We start from the raw sequence: 16,750 nt of genomic DNA, 5'->3' as shown, positions 1-16,750 counted from the left end.
CCACCCGCGTTCCCTATGGTCTTTGAGATAAGTCAGGTCTAAAGTTGTTAAGGGTTTTATAGGCTGATGCTGCCACCAGCTCTTAAAAGTGCCTAAAAGTTACAGAGCACCATATAGTGATTAAAGGACCAGCAAGATGGCGCCATCCCCTGCCCACGGAGGTATGAAAGCAATCAAGTTCGATTTTCTTCCTAGCCTGTCTCATTCTTTCCCCTTTTTTTGCCTTGCAGAGGAGGTGAGCGAAGACGAAATGAGTGAAGAAGAAGAGCGGGAGAACGGAGACCACCTCCCAGTGGGTAAGAAGACAAATGACGAAATGTGGCTTTATGTAATCTCTCTCCTTGTGCTTGTGGCATGACCTTGGTGATCCTCTGATGGTTTGGAGGCACCTCCTAAAAATACGGTTTGTGTACTAAGGCTTCCCCCCACCCACCCCAGGCTGCTTCTCGTGTTTGCAGTCTAAAGCAAGTATAGGGAACCTCAGATGCAGCCCCCAGTCCTCTCTGTCCCTTGAGACTATTGCCAGGTGGCACCCTTCCCCATGCAACACCTTTTTAAAATTAACTTTGCTGCATTAATTGTGCATTCTGCAGCTTTCTGGTGTTTCATTTTGTAATCTTTAAGGTAATATTTTAGTTTCCTGTTAAATTAACTTGCTTTTGAATGTGTGCTGTGAGGTGTTTTACTTGCGTGGGTATAGAAATCTCTGGCTTTTGCATGAATTGAATGTATCTGTGATTCTTGCATTCCAGGGGTTTTGGACTAAGTGATCCTTGGGCTCTATTCCAGCCCTACAGTTCTATGATTCCAATGTAGCCTACTGTACAAAGGCAAGAGTCACAACTGTTGCTCTGCCCATTTTTTATTTAACTCGGGCTTCAGGCTGAAAAAAACAGTTCTGCACTCCTGAACTGGAGCTTCCTCCTCCCTGGCAGATACACATATTTGGCAGCCGCTGAACATAGATCCTGGCCTGATTTGGGTGCAGGTTCTAGAAGGGCAAAAAGGCGGAGAAGCTTTACACAGTATATAATTTGACTTGTGGACCTTGCTGCTGCAAGACATGGTTAACAGGTGGATTCAGGAAGGATAGGTCTATCAAATAGCCATGAGAACCGTGTCTAATGTTAGTTCTACTTGCAGTAGGTTCATTGATTTCAGTGGATCTACAACTTAGATACAATCCATCATATTGAAATGAAGCCTCCACACTAGTGGTTCTCAACCTGTGGGTCCCCAGATGTTGTTGGACTACAACTCCCATCATCCCTGATCACTGGCCTTGCTGGCTAGGAATGATGGAAGTTGTAGTCCAGCAACATCTCGGGACCCACAGGTTGAGAAGCATTGCTCCACACTCAGAGGCAGTTTGTCTCCGAGTGCTGGAGGCAAGAGCAGGACGTTTCCTTCGCACCATCCTTTTGAACTTCAGGGGGGAGAGGATCCCCAAATATCCGCTTCCTGCCACAATTTGATTCTTACGTTTGAAGTTGCAGAGTCAAGGTTTGACCGGGATTCCGTAGGGAGCGAAGGAGAGGAAGAAGACGCTGGCGAGGGGACCCCGCAATCCAACACGATGACGGAGGGTGATTACCTTCCTGACTCACCCGTGTCATCACCTGTGGAGCTGAAGCAAGAGTTGCCCAAGTATCTACCTGCCCTTCAGGTTAGGGGGCTGCCATAGATCTCTGGCCTTCCTGGGGAGGGGTCAGGCCAAGCCATTTGGTGTCTTTTGCTGACCTACGAATGAACAGAGACTCCATGTACCCACCTGTCACAATGGCCCACTGGGATTGGGCGATCTAAGGGTCTGGCCTACTGGATGGAATCAAAAAATGCAGTCATTCTGCTCCTTCCCAGGCCCTGCTGCCACTGTGCTACCCAGGTTTAAGCCATGGTTGTTCTTAACATTACCTCCAAACCTGGGCTCATGGTTTGTCTTGCCCCAGACAAGCCATAGGCAAAGTTTGTTCTTGGTTTGCCGCGTGTGGATTGTCTGGGAAAGAAACAGTATACAGTGGTACCTCTGGTTACGTACTTAATTTGTTCCAGAAGTCCATTCTTAACCTGAAACTTTAACCTGAAGCACCACTTCAGCTAATGGGGCCTCCCGCTGCCGCTGCACTGCCGGAGCACAATTTCTGTTCTCATCCTGAAGCAAAGTTCTTAACCCAAGGTACTATTTCTGGGTTAGCGGAGTCTGTAACCTGAAGCGTATGTAACCTGAAGTGTATGTAACCCGAGGTACCACTGTTAGCCTGGTTCAGATGTGACCCTAAGCAAAACCATAGCTTTGCTCTGGGTAAGTGCAGCAGCAGCAGGACCAGAGGGGAGGAGAACAGCACTCACATTTTTTTGCTAAGTGTATCTGCATACTTTCTCATTCACACTAAACCATGGTTTGGCTTGTCACTGGATGCAAACTGGGTCTGTGAGAGCCTCAAAACAATACTCCACACCACAAATATGTAGAGACCCAAACATATCCATATAGTTTCTATATTATAATAATACAAATTAACATGACAAAATCCCACATGACCAAAAAAACCCCCACTCACCCCATCCTGTAACTATGGATCACATGTAACTATCTTGTTTCAATTATGAGTCTTTCTCAAGCTCCTGCATACTCCTGCTATCAAATATTATTTCTAGTGTCTTATTTCCTTAGAGTTGGGAGGTTTTTTTATCAAATTCCAGCTCAAACCAGAGATGAGCACAGCTCCACTCAGGATAGTTGTATGATACATGGCTCTGGCTCGTACACTGTGCTTTGAATAGAGCTTGAATTGTCTCTCTCCCCACCCCCATTTCTTTTTTAAAGTTTCTAGTCCCTATGAATGTGAAAAATAGGATTGGAATCACAGGACCTAAGAGGGATTGTCTTGTGGCCCTGCGAGATTCCTTGCCCCTCCACCTGACTTCTAGAAGCAGAGTAATTTGAAAATTAAGAGAAATTGTGTACATATGCAACTTTCATTCTCTCTCTAGGGCTGTCGTAGCGTTGAGGAATTTCAGTGTCTAAACCGGATCGAGGAGGGAACGTACGGAGTGGTGTACCGAGCGAAAGACAAAAAAACAGGTTTGTTGTTTCTTCAGCAATGGCACCGCTTAGAGACTATAGTAACGAAGCGGTGCATAAATGGTTGAAATAAGTAGGTAAGTTAATAATGATGCTAATTATAATGATAAATACTTTCCAGATGAGATTGTGGCGCTGAAGCGGCTGAAGATGGAGAAGGAGAAAGAAGGTTTCCCCATTACTTCTCTAAGGGAGATCAACACCATCTTGAAAGCCCAGCACCCAAATATTGTCACTGTCAGGGTAAGGCCACCAGCACTTGATCGCCTGTTGATGTGTTAACTGGGTGCCTTGTAATTGTCCAGGGTTATATTCTGCGGCTTTCCCTTGTTCCAACAAACCTGCAGCATACATACCATCTTTGCGTGGAAGCCTATATATGTAGTTCCGTATTACTTAAGCCTCTTTCCCCTCCACCCACAAGGCAAGGGGACATTGCCTTTTATGAAAATGTAAGAAGAGGGTGGTGGATCAGGCCACTGGCACCTCTAGTACAGCATCCTGTTCTCACAGTAGCCAGCTAGATGCCTGAATGGAAAGCTTCCAAGCAGAGGCTGAATAGATGGCCCATTGGCGTGAGCCAGCGAGGCGCTTCTTATGTTCTTAATTTAGCACTACATAGCTGGGATACATGGCTGATTTGTTTTTGAGACCTGAAAGAAAAGCAGGGCCTGAGCACATCAGAAATATTACTGCCTCCAGCCATGGAGGCAGAGCATAAGCCAATATGGCTAGCAGGTATTTTTAGCCCTTTCCTCTGTGAATGTGTCTAATAATATTTTAAAGCCATCCGAGTTGGTGGCCCTGCCTCCTGTGGCAGTGAATACCATTGTATTTACTAGGTGCTGTGTGAAGAAGTACTTTCTTTTATCTGTGCTGAATCTTCCAACATTCAGCTTCACTGGATAAGTTCTAGAAAGGAAGAAAAACATTTCTATCTAGCCTTTCTCTATCTAACCTTGTGTTTAAGCACTTGGCTGCAGAGGCATCGCTAGGGCATTTAAAGCATGGTCCCGATTCCTCTCCTAAGTGCTTCTGGGTAGGTAATGAATTCAGGAGATAAGTAAATTGGAGCGTGTATCCCAGGCTACTGGCTAGGGGAGGGATTTGGAGAAATATTATTTCAAAGTGACCTTATCTAGAGGTCATTCAAAGGGTACTGAATGGGAGAAATTGAACTGGGTTTATTTGGAGCAGGATACATTGGGAAATTTGGGAGTAATTTGGAGTGATCTGGGGTGAGGAGCAAATTTATCCAGGGTGGTTTGGATGGGAAACTAGTTGGCTGGCCTCCAGTGACATTTTGATTAAAAAGAGTCCACACCTGTAACATATTACATGTTAGCATATCTTAGCATATGTTAATTTGTATCTGTGTGCTGATACCCCAGATCTTCCCAAGTATCTGGTTATGTCTCGGCTTGGCTGGTAGTCATAGTCTGCAAGGAATCCCATACACTTGAGTGAGATGTAAGTAAGTGCAAAGAATGAAGGGAGGAAATTATGAATTAAACCCTGCAGTCATCCAGGGGTATCTGTGGCCTTTAGGATCACTGGTGCGTCTCATTTCGGTTTCCAGGAAATTGTCGTCGGCAGCAACATGGACAAGATATATATTGTAATGAATTACGTGGAGCACGATCTCAAGAGCCTCATGGAAACGATGAAACAGCCATTCTTGCCAGGTTTGTGGCGTTTCTCGAATTCTAAACACACTTGAAATAAGCTTACCAGGGTGACAAAGGCACGGTGGGTCTTGATTTCTTTCGCCACCCTCTTAGGATCTCTGCTGTTGTATATTTCAGGGGAAGTGAAAACCTTGATGATTCAACTGTTGCGAGGGGTCAAGCATCTTCACGATAACTGGATTCTTCATCGAGACTTGAAAACCTCCAACCTGCTGTTGAGCCACGCTGGCATCTTAAAAGTAAGAGCCAACTTTTTGAAGCTGTTGCAAGCAGTCAGATGTGTTCATGGCAGGCTCTCTGCAGAGTACATTTTGACCCATCCAGGGTTGTTGTTGTTGTTTTTTCAAATGCAATGTAAAATCATACGTTATTTATTGCATTTATTTATTAAGCTGTATGCCCTTCCTTTCTATAAAACATTCACGGTGATTGTCCAAAGCTGTGAGAGAACCCAACCACCACCAGTGACACTGCAGAATTTTAGAGTTGATAGGGTATTTAGAGGTTTATCCAGCACACTCCCTGCTCCTAATAGGTATCTTGCCGCTACAGCATCCCTGGCAATAGGTTGTCCTATGCTCTGGTTATCTCTCGCTTGGACTACTGCAATGTGCTCTATGTGGGGCTACCTTTGAAGGTGACCTGGAAACTACAAATAATCTAGAATGTGGCAGCTAGACTGGTGACTGGGAGCGGCCGCCAAGACCATATAACACTAGTCTTGAAAGACCTACACTGGCTCCCAGTACATTTCCGAGCAAAATTCAAAGTGTTGGTGCTGACCTTTAAAGCAGTAAACAGCCTCGGCCCAGTATACCTGAAGGAGCATCTCCACCCCTTTTGTTCTGCCTGGACACAGTTCCAGCTCCGAGGGCCTTCTGGTGGTTCCCTCCCTGCGAGAAGTAAGGTTACAGGGAACCAGGCAGAGGGCCTTCTTGGTAGTGGCACCTGCCCTGTGGAATGCCCTCCCACCAGATGTCAAAAGAGAAAAATAACTACCAGACTTTTAGAAGACATCTAAAGGTAGCCCTGTTTAGGAAAGCTTTTAATGTTTAATAGGTTATTGTATTTTAGTGTTTTGTTGGAAGCCGCCCAGAGTGGCTGGGTTGGGCGGGGTATAAATAATATATTATTATTATTATTATTATCATCATCATCATCATCATCATCCAGCCTCTACTTGAACAACCCTCACCTTCAAAGAGCTGGCAAAATAGGGGCCTCTGATATTTCAGCAGAAAGAGTATTTCCCAATACTGGTTCCACCAATGTAAAAGCCCACGTCTCTATTACCAAACAGAGTGAGTGGACTTGCCGGGATGTGATCTTTATGAGATCCTGTGCTCAGACAGTTTGAGGGCTTTAAAGGCTTAGAAACGAGCGCCTTACTCAAACAGAAGCCAGGACAGTGATACAAAAAGCTCGTGGCTTTCTAGGGGTATCGAGCTAACTGCTGCCGAAAACCATATACCGGTGTAGAATTTAGCTTGTGGTCCCATTTGTTCAGGCAGTTCTTACGCTATTCCATTTCTTTCTCACTAGGTTGGAGACTTTGGGCTGGCCCGAGAGTATGGATCGCCTCTGAAGCCGTATACCCCCGTCGTCGTGACATTGTGGTACAGGGCGCCTGAGCTGCTACTTGGAGCCAAGGTTTGTGACTTACAGCCTTTCCTGCTTAGGAGTTTCCAAAGGCAGCTATTTTTCATCATTCCCATTTTAACATTTATTGTGGTCAAATGTACCGTGCAGCTGACAAGCGGCACTCGCTTGGTTGGTTTTCCTTATTAAGTTGAGTGACCTCAAAGTTTTATAAACCTCCATAATGTTCACCCTTGGCTATCTTTTCCCTGTAGTTTAAAACAAAGCACAAATCTAGGACGTTTGCATCTCGCTTCCCTCAAGATGATGAACCCACCCATATATTGCGGTGCGGTGGGGGGGTGGAATAAGTGGAGAAAATGGACGCTGCTTGACTCAAGTGCCAAATGATAACCTGCCATCGTGACTTACCGTATTTTTCGCTCTATAAGACGCACATTTTCCCCTCCAAAAATTAAGGGGAAATGTATGTGCGTCTTATGGAGCGAATGCGGGCTCCTTGGCTTCAGCGATAGCAACGCGAAGCCTCCAAAGCGCAGTGGGAGCACTCCCGCCGCTCCCCAGAGGCTTCCCGTTGCTTTTGCTGAAGCCTGGAGAGCGAGAGGGGTCGGTGCGCACCAACCCCTCTCGCTCTCCAGGCTTCAAAGATAGCCACCCGAAGCCTCCGGAGCGCAGCAGGAGCTTCCGCTGTGCTCCGGAGGCTTCGGGTTGCCTTCACTGAAGGGTAGGTGCCCCTTCAGCTAAGGCGCAGCGCCCCTTCAGCTAAGCGGGAGGAGAAATGGAAGGGGCTCCGTTTCTCCTGCCGCTTCGCTGAAGGGGTGCTGAGCAGAGAGGGGGAGAATTTTTTTCTTCTTCTTCTCCCCCTCTAAAACAAGGTGCGTCCTATGGTCGGGTGTGTCCTATAGAGCGAAAAATACAGTACCTTTTCAACCTCACCCACTCAGCAGCACAGTTTTGGAATTGTTGCCGTGGACTCTTCGCTCCCCATGCTGCAAAACGAAAACAAAAAACCCTTCCTTGTTCCAGAAATCTTTGCATGCCTCCTTACCACATCATACTGACCTTCCTTGACCAAGGCAGCCATGCTTGGCGGCCCACAAAATTAAGGAACTATCTTAATTTCTTATTCTCCTGCCTTCCAGGAATATTCCACAGCCGTCGACATGTGGTCTGTGGGTTGCATATTCGGAGAGCTGCTAACTCAGAAGCCGCTGTTTCCAGGGAAGTCGGATATTGACCAAATTAACAAAGTTTTCAAGGTATGCCCTTAAACCGACACACAAACACACACACTGCCACTCATCATATATTTGCGTAATGCCAAACTAAATAAAACAAAATAGGTGCTAGCTTTCTTTTTTCTGCTGCAAAGACCCCCTAAAGAGATGTTGTTAATTCCCTGTTTTTCACTTGATGATATTCCGGCCCCCAGTGGGTCGAAAAATAAGATGCTTGCTTTTCGATCCAATGTTCTTCCTTTGTTGCTAAGCAACTAGCTTGGCAGGCTATCAGTGTCTTGCTCTCCACCTGACATGGTCTGGATGGCACAGACATGCATTTAGTGACACACTAGGGAGCTGTAGGCAACTAGAAATTACTTGTGGGCGAGCAAACCCTTCTGGTGGGCCCCCTCCCCCCCCCTTTGTTCATGTACTAACTGCAGAAGAAGGAAACTACAGTGGTACCTCGGGTTACAGACACTTCAGGTTACAGACTCCATTAACTCAGAAATAGTAGCTCGGGTTAAGAACTTTGCTTCAGGATGAGAACAGAAATCACGCTCTGGCGGCGCAGCGGCAGCGGGAGGCCCCATTAGCTAAAGTGGTTCCTGAGGTTAAGAACAGTTTCAGGTTAAGAATGGACCTCTGGAACAAATTAAGTTCTTAACCTGAGGTACCACTGTATTTCCCCAACCCACATAGAAATGCAGTGAGTCTTAATTTTTTTACTAGCTGAACAGTGGCTTTTGGTACCCCATGGTAGATACTTTTAGGGTGTAGGGCAAGGAGCCCTAACAGTATTGTAGGGCTGGAGCCAATGACAACTCACTCGAGTTTTGTCCTCACTCTCCATCCTGCTGAGTTCTACAAAAGCCATACTGACTCAGAGGAGGAGGAAGAAGAAGCTGACAGGCCATGCCTTCCTCTGGACTGGTTGTATTTTTAAAACTAGGAGCTGGCTAAGGTCAGATTGGATTTTCAGTAACAGAAGCCCAAGTCACTAGCAACAGATGCATACCAAAAGCCACAAAAGTTCCTAACAATACAGCGGTACCTCAGGTTACATACGCTTCAGGTTACATATGCTTCAGGTTACAGACTCTGCTAACCCAGAAATAGTGCTTCAGGTTAAGAACTTTGCTTCAGGATGAGAACAGAAATCGTGCTCTGGCGGCGCGGCGGCAGCGGGAGGCCCCATTAGCTAAAGTGGTGCTTCAGGTTAAGAACAGTTTCAGGTTAAGTACAGACCTCCAGAACAAATTAAGTACTTAACCCGAGGTACCACTATATATCACCCAAATGGGATGATACTTCCTGGTTTTTCAAAACTTTTGTTCTCATTTTGTCTAGGATCCCTATTCCATTTTCTTGATCTCCACTATTTTTGTCCACAGACGATCCTCGCTAGTATCATACTGTGGGGGCAAGGGGAGAAGGGGGGTTGAGCCATTTTAAGCCAGCTTCCTTACATGGTTTTTCATAATTATTCTTTCTGGAAGGATCTGGGAACCCCCAGTGAGAAAATCTGGCCTGGGTACAACGAGCTGCCGGCAGTGAAGAAGATGACGTTCACGGAATATCCTTACAACAACCTCCGCAAGCGGTTTGGGGCACTCCTCTCAGACCAGGGATTTGATCTCATGAATAAGTAAGTCCATAAGAACATCGAAAACGTAAGATGAGCCCTGCTGGATCGAACCAAAGACCCATCTAGTCCAGCATCCTGTTCTCACAGTGGCCAGCCCATACAGGAGGAGGTAGAGCATAGCCTTCATGACTAGCCGTCCTCCATCAAATCCCCTTTTAAAGCTGTCCGAGGAGAGAACCATGAATTAGAACATTCGAAGAGGCCTTTTGGATCAGGCCCATCTGGTCCACTTTCCCCATTTGTAATTCCCAGCAGCTGGTATTCAGCTCCCTCCAAGAGTAAACTGCTTTGAGGTTTTATTACAATCATGCTGTGAAATATACTATACAATTTGAAAAGTTGTTTGTCTGTCTGTTCTCTGCATTCAGACACTCCTAAAGTTATGGCCACCCAGTTTGGTGTGATGGTTCCCAAGATGTAGGAGTGGGTTTCAATCTCTGTTCTAATACTGTTGGACACCATTCTGAGTCAAGATGGTGGACTGAACCTTTTCAAACGGCACTGATTTAGACACCTCTAGAGATGCCACCACCCACTTTGGCACAATGGTCCCTGAGATGAAGGGTTGGGTTTTGATCTATCTATGTTTGGATACTATTGGGTGCCATGTTGAATCAAGATGGCGGGCTGACTGGTTTAAACCAAATTTGGCAGGAGACCAGCAAATCGCATTATATCCGTTAATGAATCTCAGTGCGGTTTGTTTTGTTTATTAGAATTCCTGAGCAATGCTGTGTACTTTCTGCTAGTTAATGAATAAATAAATAGGCAGCACAGAGAGAACACAGTGATCATGGCTAGCAGCCATTGATAAATAGCCTTATCCTCTATGAATAACACCACATTCAATAGGCAGATGCAGCCCAGCGTTGCAGGGAAAATTGAGCCGCTTGGGTAAGGTTCTGACCCTAACCCACCCGACCTTGAGGCACATTGTGATTGCTACACACACACACACACACACACACACACACACACACACCCCAGATGCCATGCCATAGCAATTCTTCCCGTTGGGGAGTGAAGTGGTGTATGAAATTGTGCTAAGTGAACAATTTGCAAAAAAATCTTCTTTGGCGGCATCCGACTTCATGCTCACCCGCGTTTTTCTGCCCGAAGCTGCCTGCTGCTTTTTTCCAGCACAGCGAGCAAATCGTCAGACATGAGAATTTGAAGTTCTGGGCCGCTGCTTTGTTTTGTTTCTAAAGGGGCTTTCAGCGAGCTCTCGTCCAGGTAAAATAGAGGCAGCTTGGCATTGCAGGGTGGCTGCGGTTCATACTTGCCCACTCTGGCTCACCTCTCCTGAAATTCATTTTCTTCGTCATTCCCCTCAGCTCATTGTGCTAACCCTTTTCCAGGTTCCTGACGTACTACCCGGGCAGAAGGATCACTGCTGAAGACGGCTTGAAGCACGAATATTTCCAGGAGACGCCGCTGCCCATTGAGCCGTCCATGTTTCCGACGTGGCCAGCAAAAAGTGAACAGCAGCGAGTGAAACGTGGGACGAGTCCACGGCCGCCAGAGGGGGGCTTAGGATACAGTCAGCTGGTAAGTTTCCTTGTAGTCGGCGAAGCTCTGTGTAAAAATTCACCAGCCTAAAAAGGCCTGTGTTTTAAACGTTTCTGGACCTTATTGAAATTTTCAAAAAGGAAAACCCAAGATAGAAGATGGTGCACTTTAAGTCTATAATGCTTCCAACATAACTCCCCCCTTTTTTGTAAAGGTAAAGGGACCCCTGACCATTAGGTCCAGTCATGGCTGATTCTGGGGTTGTGGCGCTCATCTCGCTTTATTGACCAAGGGAGCCGGCGTACAGCTTCCGGGTCATGTGGCCAGCATGACTAAGCCGCTTCTGGAGAACCAGAGCAGCGCACAGAGACGCCGTTTACCTTCCCGCCAGAGTGGTACCTATTTATCTACTTGCACTTTGGCGTGCTTTCGAACTGCTAGGTTGGCAGGAGCAGGGACCGAGCAACGGGAGCTCACCCCATCGTGGGGATTCGAACTACCAACCTTCTGATCACCAAGTCCTAGGTTCTGTGGTTTAACCCACAGCGCCACCCGCGTCCCCTTTATCTGTACGTTATGTCAATTTTATGTTCTCATTCTTTGACCAAGATGACGTAACCAGGTGAAGAAGCTCTGGGAGTGCTTCGTTACTGAACAGCCTTTTTCTTTTTAAAGAGGAGGAAGTCACAGTCTTCCTTCTCTGGGCTGTACCAGGGGGGGGAGAACAGTTTTGAACACTCGTCTTGCATCCTTCCAAGCAAGAGCAGAACCAGATGCTCCTAAGCCAGGAAGGAGAGGTGGAACACAGCTTTCCTGGAACCAACTTCGCCCTCTTCAAAATCACCATGTGCCACCTCTTTCTACAAATTATGCAGACCATCCTTGCCCCAATCTGATGCCCTCCAGATATTTGGACTTACAGCAGGACCAGTGGCCAGGCATGATGGGACTTGTACTCCCACCAACAGCTGGAGACCCGAGTTCGAGAAACACTGGTTTACACTGACAGCAGTTTTGAGAGGGTTCAGGCATGGGACCTTCCTTGCCCTACCAGGAGATGTCAGCTGGGATTGAACCAGGGACCTTCTGCATACAGGGTAGATTCTCTGCCGCTGAGCTATTGCCCTTCTCCAGCAGCGCTGTTAACAGGAAGAAGGGCCTGTTACATAGCTCAGTGACAGAGCACTCCTCTCGGAATATAGAAAAACCCCTGTTTCAGTCAGTCCTAAGGATCAGAGATGGCAAGCCGCCTCCCTCATCTCTCCTTCAGAGGTGGCTGGCAGCAGTTAAAAACTCACTGCTAAGCCTGCCGCTAGTGCTCATATTGCAACCACTATCCCAGGGGTCAGCAAACTTTTTCAGCAGGGGGCCGGTTCGCTGTCCCTCAGACCTTGTGGGGGGTCGGACTATATTTGGGGGCGGGGGGAGAGAATGAATTCCTATGCCCCACAAATAACCCAGAGATGCATTTTAAATAAATGCACACATTCTACTCGTGTAAAAACACCAGGCAGGCCCCACAAATAACACAGAGATGCAATTTAAATAAAAGGACACATTCTACTCATGTAAAAACACGCTGATTCCTGGACCGTTCACAGGCTGGATTTAAAAGGTGATTGGGCCGAATCCAGCCCCCGGGCCTTAGTTTGCCTACCCAGGCACTATCCCGTCTATATTGTTTTCCCCCCCAGTCCCAGACAGTCCCAGCATTTGGCTTGGTAGGTTTGCAACCGGCGCAGGCCTTATCTGCCAGCAGGTGGCGCTGTTGCTTTGTGAAACGCTTAAAGATAGAGCCTTTTGGATCAGACCGAAAGGCCTCTCTAGTCCATCATCTTTTTCCTCACCATGGCCTGTGGGAAGCCCACAAGCAGGGCCTGAGAACGGTTGCCCTTTTCCCATTGTTGCCTCGCACAGACTGGTACACAGTTGAAAACCTGTGTGTGCCTATAACCATCGCAGCTTGCTAGCTGTTGCATGAGCTCCCCTCTTCAACTCATAAGCCTCATTCCCTTCTCGAGTCATCTTAAACTGGTACATCTTGTGGGAGTGAGTTCCGTAAGTTAACTACGCACCGTGTGACGAAGTCCTTCCTTTTGTCTGTCTTGAAATCTCCTACCATTCAGAGGCCTGACATTCTTAGAATCTCCTTATCTGCAGCCGACTCTTGGCTAGCGAAACATCTTAAGTTCGCTTCTCTGTTTTGTCATTCTAGGGTGACGACGACCTGAAGGACACCGGCTTCCATCTTACGACCACAAACCAAGGGGCATCAGCCGCAGGACCAGGCTTCAGTTTGAAGTTCTAAAGCGTAAGGCGAAGCAGTGCAGGAAGGAGACGGGGAAGCGAACACTTTGCTTTTCTGCTCAAGCTGTTGGCAAGCGTGTCGACAAGCGCTCAACGTGCAAATCCACTCCTCTCGGGGGGAGGGGTGTGTGTTTGTTTTTTGCAGGATGTCACCTGCATATGTGAAAAACGTTCTTCCTGGATCTGGCACAAAAAGTCACTGCGATTCCATTTCAAGGATTGGAATTAATCCGAATAGCCAAGGACTCTTTTTTGCAAAAAGAAGAAAAGGCAAAACAAGAAAACAAAATCCCAACGAACTTGAATGGTACAGTTTTGGAAATGATTCTTTTTTTTCCTTCCTCTTGTTTGTATTTAAATCTTCTACTCTGGATGGGATTTTTGTTTTTGTTTTTGCTTGTACATTTGTAGAATAAAGAAATACAATTTTTAATTGTTTACCCCGTGTAAAGGAAACTCTTCTTCACTAGTGCCAGACTTGGAAACAGGAAATGATTTGCCCAGAGGCACGCAGATCTTCACCCCTCCTTTTTCACCATTATCAGCACTTTTTTTCTTGTTTGCACTGCTGTAGTTTTCCTCAGTTTCACTTCTGGAAATCGAATTACATTTCCAGCAGGGGAATAATTTGGCCAGCTTGCATTTTGAATGTGTACATTTTCCTTGGAAGTTTTGTGGTGCAATGCTGAGTGGAATGTCAAAATGTTTAAAGGGAAGCGTGTATCAGTCCAATGATTGATGGCAGATGCCTGCTAAGTTACTCTGGTGGTTGCTAACCCACCAAAGTCTGGGAGGATGAGTGCTTTTCTTTCTCTCTCTGCCTCCATGTCTTCCATCCCCTCAAGTACAGAAGGGCAGGGCTTGCCAGATGCAGCACCTTAGATGCTCACCTTGAAATTGTGCAAAGTGCAGTGCTCTTTGATTGCTCCCAAGAGCACAGGACTGTTCTGTTGCATAAGCTTGTTGCAAACAGAACAACATCAAGAGACAGCTGAGCAGAGGACATCCGGAGTCTATGAGTTCTGACTCTGACCAGCAGCCTCAGCCTGCCGGTTACTTTTTATTGCTAATCCACAGAAACGGGTTCACATAACTGTAAGGGACAGGCACGGATGATGTATCCAACTTACTTTTACTCCCAGTAGACTCATCAGAATTAGTGGACCTAAGTTACTTATGTCTATTAATTCTTAATAGGTTTCTATTCTGAGCAGGACTCTCAAGGGTTACAAAGCTTTGGGGAGCTGTATAGCTGAAAGTTTCTCCGAGCACTCACCAAAGGTGTTGGGGACTGTTCAGCTGAGGCAGTTTGTTCTGCAGTTGTTAAAACTGTCCTTAAATGAAAGGAAAGGATGGTGTGTGTGTATATATAATATATTTCATATATATATTAGAAGTTCTACCAAGTAATCGGGGACCGTAATGCATTGAAATTGTTCCACTGCATCTTCCTGGCAGGTATTTAAACAGAGAGAGTGGGATGGCAGCTGACTCGCTCACAGAGTACATTTCTGTCAAATTTTCATTTATGCCGCCCCCATGGACTAGAATATCATCAGGTACCCTCTTTTCTTTTTGTCTCTTCCTGTGGATCCAAGTTTGTTGTCCAGGTACCTCTGTTGCCTTCCAAGATCTGACGAGAACCAGATCTGATCAGTGTTAAAAATGCCCATTTTAAAGCAGAGATGAGCATGTGGTCTTCCAGATGTTGTTGGAATTCAACTCCCATCTTCTTGACTGTTGGGCCGTACTGGCTGGGGCTGATGGGTCTCACAGCAGTTGGAGGGCCGCTGGTTGCCCCACCCCCTTTTCACCATCACAGTTGGAAAAACTAGATGACTCCCCCCCCCCCCACCAGAAGCCTCCCATTCTTAGAATCTCCTTATCCACAACACATCCAACCCACCTTGGTTGAAACATGTATGGGATGCACTTTAAATGTACAGTGTAGATTTGTCCTAAGACTGTGTGAAATTGATTTGCCAGGCTCTCGGCGTGCAAAGAAATTGGGTGCAGAGTTCTGCATCTTGAAAATCTCAGGGATAACTGCTTCCATTCGAAAACACCAGCGGTGTGAGAGTTCCTAGTCCTTGTGACGGTGGAAATAACGCTTGGAAGTAGGTTGGCCAATGTCTACTGAAATTGCATGTGGCAGAATAAGGTGGCCGGAACCTAGAAACTTGCAGCAGAACAAACCCAGCTCAGCCTTGCCTACTCAGACTTGCAGTTGCCTTCTAAGATCTCAGGCTGTGACTTTAACCTTGGGACTTTAGGGGAGAGGCAGGTAAGAAATCTGATTCATAATAATGAACAAGGATGATACTGTTTGAGCATATCTATGCATGCACTCTTAACATGTGCTGTATGCGCATGCTCCACTGTGATGTGGCCAATGTTTTGGGTCACATGAAGCCCTTGGTCAGAATCAGGTTCCTATTCCTCCTTTATTTTTGTACGTTCATCAAGCAAGGCATTTTGTTTTGATCCTGAAGTGTTCGGCTGGGTGTGAAACCAGCAGAGGGGAGCGTGGGGTTTTTTTTGTACTTTTGCGGAAGAAATATAATCATGACTTGTACATAGTGTTTTCATGTAACGTCAATGGTTTTGCTACTCTGCTGGAAAATGTACAGATATTTATACTTGTGTACAGCTGAAATGTTTTTGGGACTTCGCAACATTCCGTTGGGCGTGTTGAAATATGTAAATGCACAAATTCAGACTGTGTGTGTAGAAGCCAGCCTACTGCACCCAAAGGTAATATTTACATTCATAGCTCCACCTACTTTTGTCTTTGGCCCCACCCACCTCTGGCAGGTGGTCCTTCGGCAGAAAAGGGTTGCCCACTGGGTGCGCTAGGGATGTCTTCGTAAACTTGGCGTTGTAGACCTCAGGCTGGTTAATTTTAGTGGGTCTACTCTGATTAGGGCCACACCCATACCACACAGCTTCCCCCAAAGAATCCTGGGAACTGCTGTTTCTTAAGGCTGCTGGGAACTGTAGTTCTTGGGCAGGGGGAATCTATATACGCAAAATGTGTGTTAGATCTGTGGTATGGATGCAGTGGCGTAGCGTGGGGGGGCGGCCGCACCGGGCGCAACATCTGGGTGGGGCACGCTCGCACTCGCAGCTCTCTGCCCCTACCTGGCTCGCTCACTCTCTCTCACTGCAGTGCTGGCTGTGCGAATCCGATCCGAGCCGCCGGGTCGCCGCCCACTGTGGAGGGGGTGGGTGCCAGGCGTGCGGTGCGGAGAGAGAGCGAGGGACTATCTGGGGGAGGGACAGTGCAGCGGCCGCCCAGTGCAGCGGCCGCCCAGCGCAGCGCTGAGCACGGGAGAGAACCACAACAGACCAGCCCAAGCAGCAGCAAGAAGAAGCTGGCAGCAGCGGCAGGTTAGGGGTTAGGGGGCGCAAACTACTTGCCTTGCCCCGTGTGCTGACAACCCATGCTACGCCGCTGTATGGATGTGACCTGGGACTTGCTCGCCTGTTTGTTTGTAAGTTGCTTTGGGTTGGGGCTAATAAATAAAAACGTTAGATACAACCCCATGCTTTCGCAGATATTCTGCCGCCAGAGGGAAGCCAGCTGTCTGTACGTCTGATCCTTTTGACTGAAGATGGAAGGGGGGGCTATTCCCTCTCTGAATGATTATGTACTGCAATTCATTTCGAGGGCTTCGCGAATGCAATAGGGTGG

The 16,750-nt window shown here is 46.9% G+C and overlaps 1 protein-coding gene across 6 annotated transcripts in view; it reads left to right on the top strand.

Moving 5' to 3' along the window:
• Positions 1-15,631, top strand: part of LOC309376776 (cyclin-dependent kinase 11B) — a 31,800-nt gene extending 16,169 nt beyond the window's left edge. For 4 of the 6 annotated variants that reach the window (XM_081923571.1, XM_081923569.1, XM_081923572.1 and 1 more), the window contains 11 exons: positions 231-296; positions 1,491-1,666; positions 2,995-3,085; positions 3,207-3,328; positions 4,665-4,770; positions 4,891-5,012; positions 6,316-6,423; positions 7,515-7,631; positions 9,092-9,240; positions 10,599-10,788; positions 12,965-13,494. In XM_081923571.1, the coding sequence (XP_081779697.1) occupies positions 231-296; positions 1,491-1,666; positions 2,995-3,085; positions 3,207-3,328; positions 4,665-4,770; positions 4,891-5,012; positions 6,316-6,423; positions 7,515-7,631; positions 9,092-9,240; positions 10,599-10,788; positions 12,965-13,057 (1,340 nt within the window). In that variant the 3' untranslated portion in view covers positions 13,058-13,494. Of the gene's footprint in view, positions 1-230; positions 297-1,490; positions 1,667-2,994; positions 3,086-3,206; positions 3,329-4,664; positions 4,771-4,890; positions 5,013-6,315; positions 6,424-7,514; positions 7,632-9,091; positions 9,241-10,598; positions 10,789-12,964; positions 13,495-14,514 lie in introns of those variants that run through there. The other 2 variants (XR_014171293.1, XM_081923570.1) reach the window with 2 other exon arrangements.
• The last annotated feature ends 1,119 nt before the right edge of the window (positions 15,632-16,750 follow it).

The sequence above is a fragment of the Podarcis melisellensis genome, assembly GCF_964234715.1.
Source record: "Podarcis melisellensis genome assembly, chromosome: 8".
Lineage (NCBI taxonomy): Eukaryota > Metazoa > Chordata > Lepidosauria > Squamata > Lacertidae > Podarcis > Podarcis melisellensis.
This window is presented reverse-complemented; position numbering and strand designations above follow the sequence as displayed.